Here is a 16,114-nt window from a genome sequence, read left to right as displayed (position 1 = left end):
GCCAGTAACCGAAAGGTCGCTGGTTCGAATACCTGAACCAACAAGGTGAAAAATGATCATCATTTATATGCCCTTAAGCAAGACACTTAACCCCGATTTTCTCCAGGGATGCCGTACTACTATGGCTGACCCTGTAACACATTTCACTGCACCTATCCAGTGTATGTGACAATAAAACATGTATTTTTATATAACATTGTAAGACAATGTCTGTGTCCCAAATGGTATCCTGTTCAAGGACTTTGCATCATTTTGTGAGTTGAATTGGTGCATGGGTATTCGTTAGTTGTTATGTACCGTATTTATCACACGCACAGCATACAGAGTCTAATTCGAGAAGCGGGAAATAGCCTATCACCTGTCAGATAACGTGAGAGCGCCTTAAAAAAAAGACAGTACTGGAGTGAAACGTGCTTTTATAAGCCCAACAATTCTAAATGCAATCGCGTGTTAAAAACGTTGATGGCCACGATTAAAAAGGACTACCATTGTTATTTCTCATTCTCAACTCATAATTCGAGTGCATAGGCTATAGTCGACATTAGGCGCCACTTTGAAATGTGAGCTTGAGGCAGTATAATAATTTGAACACGGAACGTTTTACTTTACTTAATGAGGTATGTCTTACCTTGCTTCAAAGTAGCCTAGCAAAAACGCGGAGGCAATTATTTTATAAAGACTTCCTAATGCCATTAACCATCATTTGTCTACTGTTCTATTGGTTTTCATATCAACTTTCTCTCATTGTCCAGGCACCAAAGGCACAATCCTAGTCATATTAGCAACTGATCCTAGTTGTTGCATATTTAGATTCCCCCCTTTTCTGAGTTTAAGAGATTTTCATCTGTCACATTTTTTACATTTCATTGAACCTTTATTTACACATATGGAACCTCTTGCATTAGGTGCGCTGATTAAAACTGTGCTGTCCCACGAATCGCATTTTGGCAAATTACGTTTAATTAGCTGCTTCATTACAGGAGTTGCATGTACAACAATGTTCCCTCTAAGCTGCTTGCGGTTCCACCTCGGACTGCCACGCAGAAGAAATATGAGCCCGCACAGAGAAGCACGAAATTGAACATCACTCAACTTTCTACAGTTTTCCCCTTTAGTTAACAATCAACGTTTCGCTCTTCTGTGGCAATTGTGATCGAATCAACGCAATATTAGCTAGTTTCAATGTAACATACTGAAACAAAACGAACTACGCAAGATTTAGGATGCAAAACTAACTGCAAGAGATTTTCTTGTAGGCAGAGCACATTGGAGTAGGATTCTATTGCATTGACAGGCACGACTCAGGGCCCATACTCCACACAGACCGGTGCGCCATAACCAATCAGAGCTGCAGTAGGCCTCTATATGCAAATAGCCATTGCCATATATGGATCTGTGCAATTCACACTGAACTGGACTGTGTTTAGGCTACAGTATGAGTGATTGCGAGTAGATGCCTTGTTTCGAGATCAAAGTGAGAGCTGCAAGTAGCCACGTGTGCACATTTGTTCATATTCTTTGCTAGTTAGTGAGTTATTAGCCCAGTTCTAGTTCATTTCTAGTCATCAATAGTGGAGTAGTTGCTTCCAACAAGAGCACAAAATGTGTGCATTTCTAGCCATCTTAGAAAGGCAAGTCAGGTAAAGAGCTTTTTTATGTGTAAAAGGGAAGTGTTGTATTTCAGACGGACTTGAATAAGCTAAGCAGCCAACAGGCAGAGGGTAGCATAATTAGATTTTCTGTAATGATGGGATGGGAAAAATAATAGATTGTATTTTGTAAAGTGGTTTCTTGCATCAAACAACATTTTCAGTCACCTTGTCGGAAGGACAAGTTTCCCACCAAAAGTCTGATGGAATGTAGGCACTGAACACCACATATTGGCTGCTACTGTAGGCTGAATGATACAACAGCTACTTCCATGTTGAAATGTAATGGGATGCATTTTTCTCTATGGTTTTTTATGATATGCCACTCTGGTAGGCCTTGCTATTTTGCATGTTTCCATGAAGCTCGTAGTGAAAAACGGACATTCCCTGTATGCATGAATAGTATTTTCCGACTGTGCTCATTGCCACACCCCCTGCCTAAACCCCTTTTTGATGCAGAAAAAAAAAACTGTTATTCCCTATATTAGTGCACTACTTTGACCAGGCGCCTCACTTACAAAATATACCCCAAATGCGCATGCGCCAGTTCACACAAAAGTAGACATTTTAACTTTACGTATGTGCTCACCTCCCTGCAAACTTTAGACCATGCGGACGCACATCTGCTCGTGGTTAAAAATATTGTATTGCAAGCTGGCAAGTAAGTATTTTGTGCAAATGGAGGATATGATGAAAAGGTTATCCATAAAAAACTACAACATTAACAAGAATGCAACCATTTGCCATTTGTGAGAAGAGCAAAAATCTGTGTTTTATATTTAGAATCAACAGAAGATCTCAATATATTCTGATTTGTTTAAGACGTGATTCCATATGTGTTATTTCATGCCTTCACTATTCTACAATGCAGAAAATAGTGTAAATGAAAAGCCTGGAATGAGTAGGTGTGTTCAAACCTTTGACTGGCATCGTTTCCTATTTTTATAATCCATCTTTTCTGGCCGTAATGGGTTCATATTTCCGAAGGAAACATACAACAAATTACCATGCACATCTCATTTAATTATAAATAGCTAGAGTAACTAGATAGGTTATATATATTTCAAGTGGTTTATAATACATTCGAATTTAACAGCTGATCTTTCACATTGAAGTATGCATGAAGTTTTTAATTGTTCCAGATAGAGCATAGATTACTGCTAAAGGTTAGAACTTTCTGCCAACACAGTCAATAGACCAGTAGCTTATAGAAAATATTTGACAGTACTGGTAGGCAGTATTGCTGTTCGATAGGAGCGCGACATCAGTGCCCAATTCATCTCAGAGCCTAGACCAAGGCAGGGCATATCAACCAGATAATAATCTATTGATAAACTAAATATTGAACCACAATTTGTTTTTTGCATACAGCAAATAAAGGGCGTTATTGTCACCACGAAAGGTGAACAGAGGCGTTTTCCAGGCAGGGTTTTAATGCTCGTTCACAGTTTTACGACAATGCTGATTTAGAACGGGAAACATGCAGCAAGTCTCTAAATGTAAATTGTGAAATTCACGCAACAGCTATGAGGCCCTATAGCCCTACGGGCCCTTGTCAAATGTAGTGCACTATAAAAAGAATAGGGTGCCATTTGGGCTACATCCAATTAGTTGTGTATTGGAGGAGAAGGGTGTGACTCTTACCTGTTTCCTCCACTTGAGCTCACAGAAGACCCTCTCGAAGCACTCGTGCATGTAGTTGAACTGGGGAGAGACGACACTCACTTTGTTAGAAGAAAGCTCCAAATCAATTTTTTTTATCAACAGTGTCAATGTCCCAAAAATTGCACCCTATTCCCAGAGCTCTTGTCAAAAGTAGTATGCCATTTGGGACAGCCGCCACTCTCCATTTCTATATCCTGTTGTATTCCATTAATGGCTGGCTATCTTAACCCAGAGTTGTATGTGAGCTGTCCAAGTGTGTTTTGTCTGTTGTGTATTGTAGACTCACGTATGGTGTGAAGATCTTGACCCAGCGAGGTTTCTTCTCCCCCCTGGCGTACTCAAAGCAGAACGCCATGCCCTCCTCATCGGTGTCCCAGCGCTGCATCTCCGCCCACTCAAATGATATCACCTGGTTCTGATGAAGCAGAAGAGAGAATGGTAAGTACACACACACACACACACACACACACACAGTATGAGCCAGTGTGTACACACTCAAATGTTTTTCCTTTTGTTCTGTGTGTGATAGAAGCGCCGCACACACGCTATAAGTCAGGGTACTCATACTCCAATCTCACTCACCTCAAGCGTGCCATCCTCTGTGCAGGCGTGCAGCTTGAAGTGGTGCATGCTGATGGCCGTGATGACGTGGCCCTTCCTCCGGGAGTCACAGGAGCAGTGGGGGAACATGACCTCATTGTATCCCTCACAGGAGCGCAGCAGACTCAGATACTGACAGATACAAGACAACAGACCGCCATCAACCACACAGGTAGACACCAAACAGGAACGTACACATACAATATACAGATTAATACACCTACACATTATGTCAGCAATGGACAGATAACAGCGACAAGAAAGGCACACTCACACTGTACGTTATGAGATGCTTTTATCGAAAGCGCCATAGTGCATACATTTTACATACGGGTGGTCCCAGGAATCGAACCCACTATCCTGTGTTGCAAGCGCCATGCTCTACCAACTAAGCTACAGTGGACCACTTGCAATGAGAAGAGAAAGAAGAGATTAGAAAAAGGGACTAACCATGGCCATCTTGCGCTGCTCTGCCAGTTTTGTCAGCTGGTAAGACTTGTCTTCTGTTTTGATGAATCCCTTCTTCACGTCATCCAATGCCTTAGCAGACAGAGAAAGGGGCTTTTGTTAGAGGCCACATTTCATCTAAACTAGCAAAGAGCAGTGGCACGCATATGTAATATCATTCAAACTGACCACAGATCAGTTTTGACACAGTAGGCTACCCCTGACTCAGGACCAGTAAGTCACCCAGAAATGTTTCAACTACAGACAGAATCTCAAAGCTCTTGAAAAGCAAAACAAACAAAATAAAACATAAAGCTAGCTCTATGACAGAGTAGGTCTGGAACAATGGGCCTGAGCAAATTTCAGGTCTGCTGAGTGCAAACCTGAACTATGTGAAAATTCTGTGTAACTTCTGGCACGCGTTTACTGTGAACACAGAGGCTGTACCTGCTTCAGTTAAAGTTGGCTACTGTGGCTATTTAATCAATGTAGATCTACCAGTGGCCTACCATCAAAAGCAATGGAGAGAAATGCATCCCATAACATTATGACATGGAAATAGCTGTTCTATCATTCTGCCTACAGTAGCACCAAATGTGTGGTGTTCAATGTATTATATATACATATTATTTTTGCAATATCATAGACAGCGTGGTTTATAATACCGGTATAAATTCAAATTGAGCTTTTACATTGAATTAGGCCTATGTATCAAGTTTTTAATGTCATGTGACCTACAGTGAAATGCCTTTGCTTGCCCTTTCCCAACAATGCAGTAATGAATATCAGTAGTACTATAACAAAAAATATGCATACAAAATGTCAAGTAGAACAAAAACACAAGAAATAGAACTGTAACTAATACATATAAACTCAGCAAAAAAATAAATGTCCTCTCACTGTCCACTGCATTTATTTTCAGCAAACTTAACATGTGTAAATATTTGTATGAACATAACAAGATTCAACATCTGAGACATAAACTGAACAAGTTCCACAGACATGTGACTAACATAATTGGAATAATGTGTCCCTGAACAAAGGGGGGAATCAAAATCAAACGCAACAGTCAGTATCTGGTGTGGCCACCAGCTGCATTAAGTACTGCAGTGCATCTCCTCATGGACTGCACCAGATTTGCCAGTTCTTGCTGTGAGATGTTACCCCACTCTTCCACCAAGGCACCTGCAAGTTCGCGGACATTTCTGGGAGGAATGGCCCTAGCACTCACCCTCCGATCCAACAGGTCCCAGACGTGCTCAATGGGATTGAGATCCGGGCTCTTCGCTGGCCATGGCAGAACACTGACATTCCTGTCTTGCAGGAAATCACACACAGAACGAGCAGTATGGCTGGTGGCATTGTCATGTTGGAGGGTCATGTCAGGATGAGCCTGCAGGAAGGGTACCACATGAGGGAGGAGGATGTCTTCCCTGTAACGCAGTGTTGAGATTGCTTGCAATGACAACACGCTCAGTCCGATGATTCTGTGGCACACCGCCCCAGACCATGACGGACCCTCCACCTCCAAATCGATCCCGCTCCAGAGTACAGGCCTTGGTGTAACGCTCATTCCTTCGACGATAAACACGAATCCGACCATCACCCCTGCTGAGACAAAACCGCGACTCGTCAGTAAAGAGCACTTTTTGCCAGCCCTGTCTAGTCCAGTGACTGTGGGTTTGTGCCCATAGGCGACGTTGTAGACGGTGATGTCTGGATAGGACCTGCCTTACAACGGGCCTACAAGCCCTTAGTCCAGCCTCTCTCAGCCTATTGCGGACAGTCTGAGCACTGATGGAGGGATTGTGTGTTCCTGGTGTAACTCGGGCAGTTGTTGTTGCCATCCTGTACCTGTCCCGCAGGTGTGATGTTCGGATGTACCGATCCTGTGCAGGTGTTGTTACACATGGTCTGCCACTGCAAAGACGATCAGCTGTCCGTCCTGTCTCTCTGCAGCGCTGTCTGAGGCGTCTCACAGTACGGACATTGCAATTTATTGCCCTAGCCACATCTGCAGTCCTCATGCCTCCTTGCACGTTCACGCAGATGAGCAGGGACCCTGGGCATCTTTCTTTTGGTGTTTTTCAGAGTCAGTAGAAAGGCCTCTTTAGTGTCCTACGTTTTCATAACTGTGACCATAATTGCCTACTGTCTGTACGCTGTTAGTGTCTTAACGACCGTTCCACATGTGCATGTTCATTAATTGTTTATGGTTCATTGAACAAGCAGTGTTTAAACCCTTTAAAATGAAGATCTGTGAAGTTATTTGGATTTTTACAAATGATCTTTGAAAGACAAGGTCCTAAAAAAGGGATGTTTCTTTTTTTGCTGAGTTAGATATATATTCACCTTTAATTTAACTAGGCAAGTCAGTTAAGAACATACACATTCAGAAACGTACATACAGTTGAAGTCGGAAGTTTACATACAACTTAGCCAAACACACTCAGTGTTTCACAATTCCTGACATTTAATCCTAGTAAAGATTCCCTGTTTTAGGTCAGTTAGGATCACCGCTTTATTTTAAGAATGTGAAATGTCAGAATAATAGTAGAGAGAATGATTTCTTTCAGCTTGTATTTCTTTCATCACATTCCCAGTGGGTCAGAAGTTTACATACACTCATTTAGTATTTGGTAGCATTGCCTGTAAATTGTTGAACTTGGGTCAAACGTTTCAGGTAGCCTTCCACAAGCTTCCCACAATAAGTTGGGTGAATTTCGGCCCATTCCCCCTGACAGAGCAGGTTTAACTGAGTCAGCTTTGTAGGCCTCCTTGCTCGCACACGCCTTTTCAGTTCTGCCCACAAATGTTCTATAGGATTGAGGTCAGGGCTTTCTGATGGCCACTCCAATACCATGACTTTGTTGTCCTTACGCCATTTTGCCACAACTTTGGAAGTATGCTTGGGGTCATTGTCCATTTGGAAGACCATTTGCAACCAAGCTGATGTCTTGAGATGTTGCTTCAATATATCCACATAATGTCCCCTTCTCATGAAGCCATCTATTTTGTGAAGTGCACCAGTCCCTCCTGCAGCAAAGCACCCCCACAACATGATGCTGCCACCCCTGTGCTTCATGGTTGGGATGGTGTTATTTGGCTGGCAAGCCTCCCCCTTTTTCCTCCAAACATAACGATGGTTATTATGGCCAAACAGTTCTGTTTTTGTTTCATCAGACCAGAGGACATTTCTCCAAAAAGTACGATCTTTGTCCACATGTGCAGTTGCAAACCGTAGTCTGGCTTTTTGATGGCGGTTTTGGAGCAGTGGCTTCTTCCTTGCTGAACGGCCTTTCAGGTTATGTCGATATAGGACTTGTTTTACTGTGGATATAGATGCTTTTGTACCCGTTTCCACCAGCATCTCCACAAGGTCCTTTGCTGTTGTTCTGGGATTGATTTGCACTTTTCGCACCAAAGTACGTTCATCTCTAGGAGACAATGCGTCTCCTTCCTGAGTGGTATGACGGCTGCGTGGTCCCAAGGTGCTTATACTTGCGTACTATTGTTTGTACAGACGAACGTGGTAAATTCAGGCATTTGGAAATTGCTCCCAAGAATGAACCAGACTTGTGGAGGTCTACATTTTTTTCCCCCTGAGGTCTTGGCTGATTTCTTTTGATTTTCCCATGATGTCAAGCAAAGATGCACTAAGTTTGAAGGTAGGCCTTGAAATACATCCACAGGTACACCTCCAATTAGCCTATCAGAAGCTTCTAAAGCCATGTTGTTGTTTTCTGGAATTTTCCAAGCTGTTTAAAGACAGTCAACTTAGTGTATGTAAACTTCTGACCCCCTGGAATTGTGATACAGTGAATTATAAGTGAAATAATCTGTCTATAAACAATGGTTGGAAAAATGACTTGTGTCATGCACAAAGTAGATGTAAACAAACTATAGTTTTGGCAAGTCGGTTAGGACAAGAAATTTGTGGAGTGGTTGAAAAACGTGTTTTAATGACTCCAATCTAAGTGTATGTAAACTTCCAACTTCAACTGTACAACGACGGCCCTCCCCTATTTTGCGCCACCCTATGGGACTCCCAATCACGGCCGGATGTGATACAGCCTAGATTCGAACCAGGGACTGCACTGAGATGCAGCGACTTAGACCGCTGCGCCACTCAAACAGTAGAGCAAAATGTTGATAGTGTTAACTAAAGGAGAAAACTCTAGAAAGTTGAATGAAGTTCAATCTCATGCTTCTCTGAGCGGGCTCATATTTCTTCTGCACGGCAGAGCATTGGTCTGGACTACAGCAATTGTCAGCCAGATTTGAAAGTTTTAAGTATTTTAAGCCTCCAACCGATAGTTGGAACGACAGTCAAGAGAGAGCTCTTACCTGGTGGAAGCAGTAGTGAACGGCCAGAGGTTTGTCCCTGAGCAGCTCCTCCTCCTGAGAGGTGAAGAGCCACTTGCGGAGGGCCAGACAGGTACCCGGCACGGCCGATGTGTAGTTCTGCACGTACAACTTGTGGGGGAACTCATTGGGGGCCAGTTTTCTCACTAGGGAAATGGGGAGAGGTGGTTAAGGGCGCGTCTCAATAGACTAGAGGTTTCACCTTCCTGTCATCAGCACAGATCTGGAGAAACATAGGCTGTGAGGAGACGGCATGGCAGAAACATGTTTTGGTGGCTACTTTCATTTCAATTTCTCTGTGTTTGAAGATCAGTGCAGTTGATGGGAAGGAGACATGGAGAGAAAGCCACTTTAGACTACTGAGATGCAACTGTAATCAGAAGAGTAAATGTGAAAGGGGTCGGTACATGGACTAGCTGTGGACTCCAGAGGAATGAATGAATAAACAGATGAATGGTCTTACCAAAGGAGTGGTTGATGACTTCAAAGAGGGCAAAGTAGCTGGCCATGATGCTGTCCATACCAACCTTCATCACTAAAGCCTGGGGGATGGAGAGAGGGAAGATACAGTGGCGGCCCATAAGTTATTGATAGTCATGCACCATTCAGTCACATAAGAGCTATGCATGCATTGATATTAATCTAGTGTTATACACTCTGGTCCTATGAGTGCAAACTTTGTCCCAGCATTAACCCACCGGATGATTCAACTAACCAGGGTCTTGCTTTTTATTTTACCTTTATTTAACTAGGCAAGTCAGTTAAGAACACATTCTTATTTTCAATGACGGCCTAGGAACAGTGGGTTAACTGCCTGTTCAGAGGCAGAACGACAGATTTGTACTTTGTCAGCTCGGGGGTTTGAACTTGCAACCTTCCGGTTACTAGTAAAACACTAGGCTACCCTGCCACCCCATGATGATTTCATTAATATCTCCATTATTCGTCTGTCCTTATGTTTAGTGTACTTTTATGTACACTTATTTTAATGTGAGATTTTATTATATTTATCCTGCAGATTTTCTTGTGCATATAAAGTGACTTTGGGTGTCTCGAAAAGCGCTTAAAATAAAATGTATTATTAATATAGAAGTTGATTGGTTGAATCAAGGGTGTATTCAGTGGTGTACTGACTGAGCAACCAGGCAAGAAAGATCTTGGTCAGGGAGGTGACCAAGAACCCAATGACCACTGACAGAACTACAGCGTTCATTGGCTGAGATGGGAGAATATGCCAGAAGGACAACAGTCTTTACAGCACTTCACCAATCTGGGCTTTATGGGAGTGGCCAGACGGAAGCCATCCTGAGAAAAAGGCAAATAACAGCACGCCCGTAGTTTGCAAAAAGTGACGTGAAAAACTCCGAACATAAGGCAAAAGATTAAGTGGTCTGATGAGAAAAACGTAACTCCTCGGGCTGAATGCAAAGCGATATGTCTGGAGAAAACCAGGCACAGCTCATCACCTGTCTAACACCATCCCTACTGTGAAGAATGGTGGTGGCAGCATCATGCTATGGGGATGCTTTTCAGCAGAAGGGACTGGGAGACTGGCAAGGAGAGAGGGAACAATGAATGGAGCCAAATACTGGAAAATCCTTGATGAGAACATGCTTCAGAGTGCACTCCAGACTTGAATCCCATTGACAATCTGTGGAAGACTGCTGTTCACTGCTGCTCCCCATCTAACGTAACAGAGCTTGAGAAAAAATCTGTACAAAGCTGATAGACATACCCACGACGACTCAAAGCTGGGATCGCCTCCAACGACACATCTACAAAGTATTGACTCGGGTGTGAATTACGTAAATGAGATATTGCTGTATTTCATTTGGCCCCAAAAAATCGAATGCTTTCACCTTGTCATTATGGACTATTGTGTGTAGATGGGTGAGAAATCAATTTAATCAATATTGAATTCAAGCTGTAACAAAATGTGTCAAAATAAGTCAAGGGGTATGAACACTTTCTGAAGGCACTGTACTATTCATTACAGTAGCTATTTAGCTAAACTAGCGAGTGCTTTGTTAACTTTATTAGCACCATATTTTGAGAGGTGGAAAATGCACACACCATAGCCCAGTCCTATCTGGGGCTGCCAAATCATCTCCCTCTGTGCCTTATTCGTGCTTTGTGCTGTCACACTTTAGAGCCCTGCCTCTAAGACTAGAAGTGAGGAACACGGCACTGCTCTATACCTGGTAGACTTTTAAAAAAATAATGTTTTATTAAAGAGGTGGATCAGCTTAATATTGCAGAAAGAATGTTGCTTCCATCAAAGTAATTGTCTGCATCATTTCCAGTCCCTATTTTTTGGGTAAATATATATATATCCATACACGCATGTATACATATACACAGCTTTCTTCAATCTACGTAACATTGCAAAAATCAGAAACTTTGTCCAAAAATGATGCAGAAAGGTTGATCCATGCTTTTGTTGCTTCTAGGTTGGACTACTGCAGTGCTCTACTTTCCAGCTACCCGGATAAAGCACTAAATAAATTTCAGTTAGTGCTAAATACGGCATCTAGAATCCTGACTAGAACCAAAAAATGTGATCATATTACTCCAGTGCTAGCCTCCCTACACTGGCTTCCTGTTAAGGCAAGGGCTGATTTCAAGGTTTTACTGCTAACCTATAAAGCATTACATGGGCTTGCTCCTACCTATCTTTCCGATTTGGTCCTGCCGTACATGCCTACATGTACGCTACGGTCACAAGACGCAGGCCTCCTAATTGTCCCTAGAATTTCTAAGCAAACAGCTGGAGGCAGGGCTTTCTCCTATAGTGCTCCATTTTTATGGAATGGTCTGCCTACCCATGTGAGAGACGCAGACTCGGTCTCAACCTTTAAGTCTTTACTGAAGACTCATCTCTTCAGTGGGTCATATGACTGAGTGTAGTCTGGCCCAGGAGTGTGAAGGTGAACGGAAAGGCACTGGAGCAAAGAACCGCCCTTGCTGTCTCTGCCTGGCCGGTTCCCCTCTCTCCACTGGGATTCTCTACCTCTAACCCTATTACAGGGGATGAGTCACTGGCTTACTGGTGCTCTTCCATGCCGTCCCTAGGAAGGGTGCGTCACTTGAGTGGGTTGAGTCACTGATGTGATCTTCCTGTCTGGGTTGGCGCCCCCCCTTGGGTTGTGCCGTGGCGGAGATCTTTGTGGGCTATACTCGGCCTTGTCTCAGGATGGTAAGTTGGTGGTTGAAGATATCCCTCTAGTGGTGTGGGGGCTGTGCTTTGGCAAAGTGGGTGGGGTTATATCCTTCCTGTTTGGCCCTGTCCGGGGGTATCATCGGAAGAGGCCACAGTGTCTCCTGACCCCTCCTATCTCAGCCTCCAGTATTTATGCTGCTGTAGTTTGTGTCGGGGGGCTAGGGTCAGTTTGTTATAGCTGGAGTACTTCTCCTGTTTTATTCTGTGTCCTGTGCGAATTTAAGTATGCTCTCTCTAATTCTCTCTCTCAAAGGAGGACCTGAGCCCTAGGACCATGCCTCAGGACTACCTGGCATGATGACTCCTTGCTGTCCCCAGTCCACCTGGCCGTGCTGCTGCTCCAGTTTCAACTGTTCTGCCTGCGGCTATGGAACCCTGACCTGTTCATTGGATGTACTACCTGTCCCAGACCTGCTGTTTTCAACTCTCTAGAGACAGCAGGAGCGGTAGAGATACTGTTAATGATTTACTCCTGAGGTGCTGACTTGCTGCACCCTCGACAACTACTGTGATTATTATTATTTGACCTGCTGGTCATTTATGAACATTTGAACATCTTGGCCATGTTCTGTTATAATCTCCACCCGGCACAGCCAGAAGAGGACTGGCCACCCCTCATAGCCTGGTTCCTCTCTAGGTTTCTTCCTAGGTTTGGCCTTTCTAGGGAGTTTTTCCTAGCCACCGTGCTTCTACACCTGCATTGCTTGCTTGTTTGGGGTTTTAGGCTGGGTTTCTGTACAGCACTTTTGAGATATCAGCTGATGTAAGAAGGGCTATATAAATACATTTTATGCATACACATACGCCTATAGACATACATACTTTATAAAGAATTAAACCTTTATTATTCCCCGCAAACCCTACCACCGATCCCCCAAATGGAGTAAACTAATAAACACTTCGGCTTTTACCTTCAATTTATACATCGTATACACATTTTACAGACAGTCAATTATACAATCTGTATTTTTTGTTATACCTGGTAGACTTGGTCAGTCGTGCTGTTCTTGCGCACCCTGACCGAGATGGTGGTCTTGTCTGGCAGGGCTATCCGCAACTCCACGTCTGACACACCATTGTAATTCTGACAAACAGAGATAGAAAGGGTGAGAATCAGTGTGTGTGTGTGAGTGTGTGTCACACACAGCTACGGAACCTGCCTGCACAAACGTACCTCATCTGATTCAGACAGGAATTCCTGCATGATGTCACTCTCCCCAATCACCCGCACAGAACAAACTACAGAAGAAGAGAGCAAAATGTCATCTTAACATATTGCACTTTGTACACTTTGAACATACACATACAGTTGAAGTCGGAAGTTTACATACACCTTAGCCAAATACATTTAAACTCAGTTTCACAGTTCCTGACATTTAATCCTAGTAAAAAGTTCCTGTCTTAGGTCAGTTAGGATCACCACTTTATTTTAAGAATGTGAAATGTCAGAAAAATAGTAGAGAGAATGATTTCTTTCAGCTTGTATTTCTTTCATCACATTCCCAGTGGGTCATAAGTTTACATACACTCAATTAGTATTTGGTAGCCATGTCTTAAAATAGTTTAACTTGGGTCAAACATTTTGGGTAGCCTTCTCACAATAAGTTGGGTGAATTTTTGCCCATTCCTCCTGACAGAGCTGGTTCAGTTCTGCCCACAAATGTTCTATAGGATTGAGGTCAGGGCTTTGTGATGGCCACTCCAATACCTTGACTTAGTTGTCCTTAAGCCATTTTGATCACAACTTTGGAAGTATGCTTGGAGTCATTGTCCATTTGGAAGACCCATTTGCGACCAAGCTTCAACTTCCTGACTGATGTCTTGAGATGTTGCTTCAATATATCCACATAATTTCCCCTTCTCATGATGTCATCTATTTTGTGAAGTGCACCAGTCCCCCCCCACAGCATGATGCTGCCCACCCGTGATTCACATTTGGATGTTGTTCCTCGGCTTGCAAGCCTCTCCCTTTTTCCTCCAAACATAACAATGGTCATTATGGCCAAACAGTTCTATTTTTGTTTCATCAGACCAGAGGACATTTCTCCAAAAAGTACGATCTTTGTCCCGATTGGCAGTTGCAAACCGTAGTCTGGCTTTTTTATGGTGGTTTTGGAGCAGTGGCTTCTTCCTTGCGGAGCGGCCTTTCAGGTTATGTCGATATAGGACTCGTTTTTACTGTAGATATACATAGTTTTGTAGCCGTTTCCTCCAGCATCTTCACAAGGTCCTTTGCTGTTCTTCTGGGATTGATTTGCACTTTTCACACCAAAGTACATTCATCTCTAGGAGACAGAACACGTCTCCTTCCTGAGTGGTATGACGGCTGCGTGGTCCCATGGTGTTTATACTCGCATACTATTGTCAACAATTAAATCAAATGTTATTTGTCATATACACATGGTTAGCAGATGTTAATGCGAGTGTAGCGAAATGCTTGTGCTTCTAGTTCCGACAATGCAGTAATAACCAACGAGTAATCTAACTAACAATTCCAAAACTACTACCTTATACACACAAGTGTAAAGGGATAAAGAATATGTACATAAAGATATATGAATGAGTGATGGTACAGAGCGGCATAGGCAAGATGCAGTAGATGGTATCGAGTACAGTATATACATATGAGATGAGTATGTAAACAAAGTGGCATAGTTTAAAGTGGCTAGTGATACATGTATTACATAAAAATGCAGTAGATGATATAGAGTACAGTATATACGTATACATATGAGATAAATAATGTAGGGTATGTAAACATTATTTTAAGTAGCATTTTTTAAAGTGGCTAGTGATATATTTTACATCAATTCCCATTATTAAAGTGGCTGGAGTTGAGTCAGTGTGTTGGCAGCAGCCACTCAATGTTAGTGGTGGTTGTTTAACAGTCTGATGGCCTTGAGATAGAAGCTGTTTTTCAGTCTCTCGGTCCCAGCTTCGATGCACCTGTACTGACCTCGCCTTCTGGATGATAGTGGGGTGAACAGGCAGTGGCTCGGGTGGTTGTTGTCCTTGATGATCTTTATGGCCTTCCTGTGACATCGGGTGGTGTAGGTGTCCTGGAGGGCAGGTAGTTTGCCCCCGGGTGATGCGTTGTGCAGACCTCACTACCCTCTGGAGAGCCTTCTGGTTGTGGGCGGAGCAGTTGCCGTACCAGGCGGTGATACAGCCCGACAGGATGCTCTCGATTGTGCATCTGTAGAAGTTTGTGAGTGCTTTTGGTGACAAGCCGAATTTCTTCAGCCTCCTGAGGTTGAAGAGGCGCTGCTGCGCCTTCTTCACGATGCTGTCTGTGTGGGTGAACCAATTCAGTTTGTCTGTGATGTGTACGCCGAGGAACTTAAAACTTACTACCCTCTCCACTACTGTTCCATCGATGTGGATTAGGGGGTGTTCCCTCTGCTGTTTCCTGAAGTCCACAATCATCTACCTTAGTTTTGTTGACGTTGAGTGTGAGGTTATTTTCCTGACACCACACTCCGAGGGCCCTCACCTCCTCCCTGTAGGCCGTCTCGTCGTTGTTGGTAATCAAGCCTACCACTGTTGTGTCGTCCGCAAACTTGATGATTGAGTTGGAGGCGTGCGTGGCCACGCAGTCGTGGGTGAACAGGGAGTATAGGAGAGGGCTCAGAACGCACCCTTGTGGGGCCCCAGTGTTGAGGATCAGCGGGGTGGAGATGTTGTTACCTACCCTCACCACCTGGGGGCGGCCCGTCAGGAAGTCCAGTACCCAGTTGCACAGGGCAGGGTCGAGACCCAGGGTCTCTAGTTTGTTATCAAGAAATTTGTGGAGTGGTTGAAAAACAAGTTTTAATGACTCCAACCTAAGTGTATTATGTAAACTCCCGACTTCAACTGTACACGTACATACACGTACATACACATTCAAGGGCATTCAACAAGTATTGCAATGATTAGCGATACGTCTGCAGGAGATAGAGAGCTATGTTGAAGTTCAACACACTGCATTACAGCATACTTGGTTTCTCACTTCTCGAAACACTCGGCAGGTAGCCTAGTGGTTACAGCGTTGGGCCAGTAACCGAAAGATTGCTGGATCGAATCCCCGAGCTGACAAGGTAAAAATCGGTCGTTCTGCCCCTGAGCAAGGCAGTTAACCTACTGTTTCCCGGGCGCCGAAGACATGGATGTCGATTATGGCAGCCCC

The 16,114-nt window shown here is 43.6% G+C and overlaps 1 protein-coding gene across 2 annotated transcripts in view; it reads right to left on the bottom strand.

Moving 5' to 3' along the window:
• Positions 1-16,114, bottom strand: part of LOC115128207 (sorting nexin-27-like) — a 42,010-nt gene that overhangs the window by 2,245 nt on the left and 23,651 nt on the right. For both annotated transcript variants that reach the window (XM_029657857.2, XM_029657855.2), the window contains exons 4-11: positions 13,121-13,185; positions 12,926-13,030; positions 9,190-9,268; positions 8,709-8,872; positions 4,365-4,454; positions 3,897-4,046; positions 3,601-3,729; positions 3,294-3,353 (exon numbers count right to left, since the gene is read on the bottom strand). In XM_029657857.2, the coding sequence (XP_029513717.1) occupies positions 3,294-3,353; positions 3,601-3,729; positions 3,897-4,046; positions 4,365-4,454; positions 8,709-8,872; positions 9,190-9,268; positions 12,926-13,030; positions 13,121-13,185 (842 nt within the window). The remainder of the gene's footprint in view (positions 1-3,293; positions 3,354-3,600; positions 3,730-3,896; positions 4,047-4,364; positions 4,455-8,708; positions 8,873-9,189; positions 9,269-12,925; positions 13,031-13,120; positions 13,186-16,114) is intronic.

The sequence above is a fragment of the Oncorhynchus nerka genome, linkage group LG4 (assembly GCF_034236695.1).
Source record: "Oncorhynchus nerka isolate Pitt River linkage group LG4, Oner_Uvic_2.0, whole genome shotgun sequence".
Lineage (NCBI taxonomy): Eukaryota > Metazoa > Chordata > Actinopteri > Salmoniformes > Salmonidae > Oncorhynchus > Oncorhynchus nerka.
Note: the sequence above shows the minus strand (reverse complement) of the source record. Positions and strands in the feature narration are given on the sequence as shown.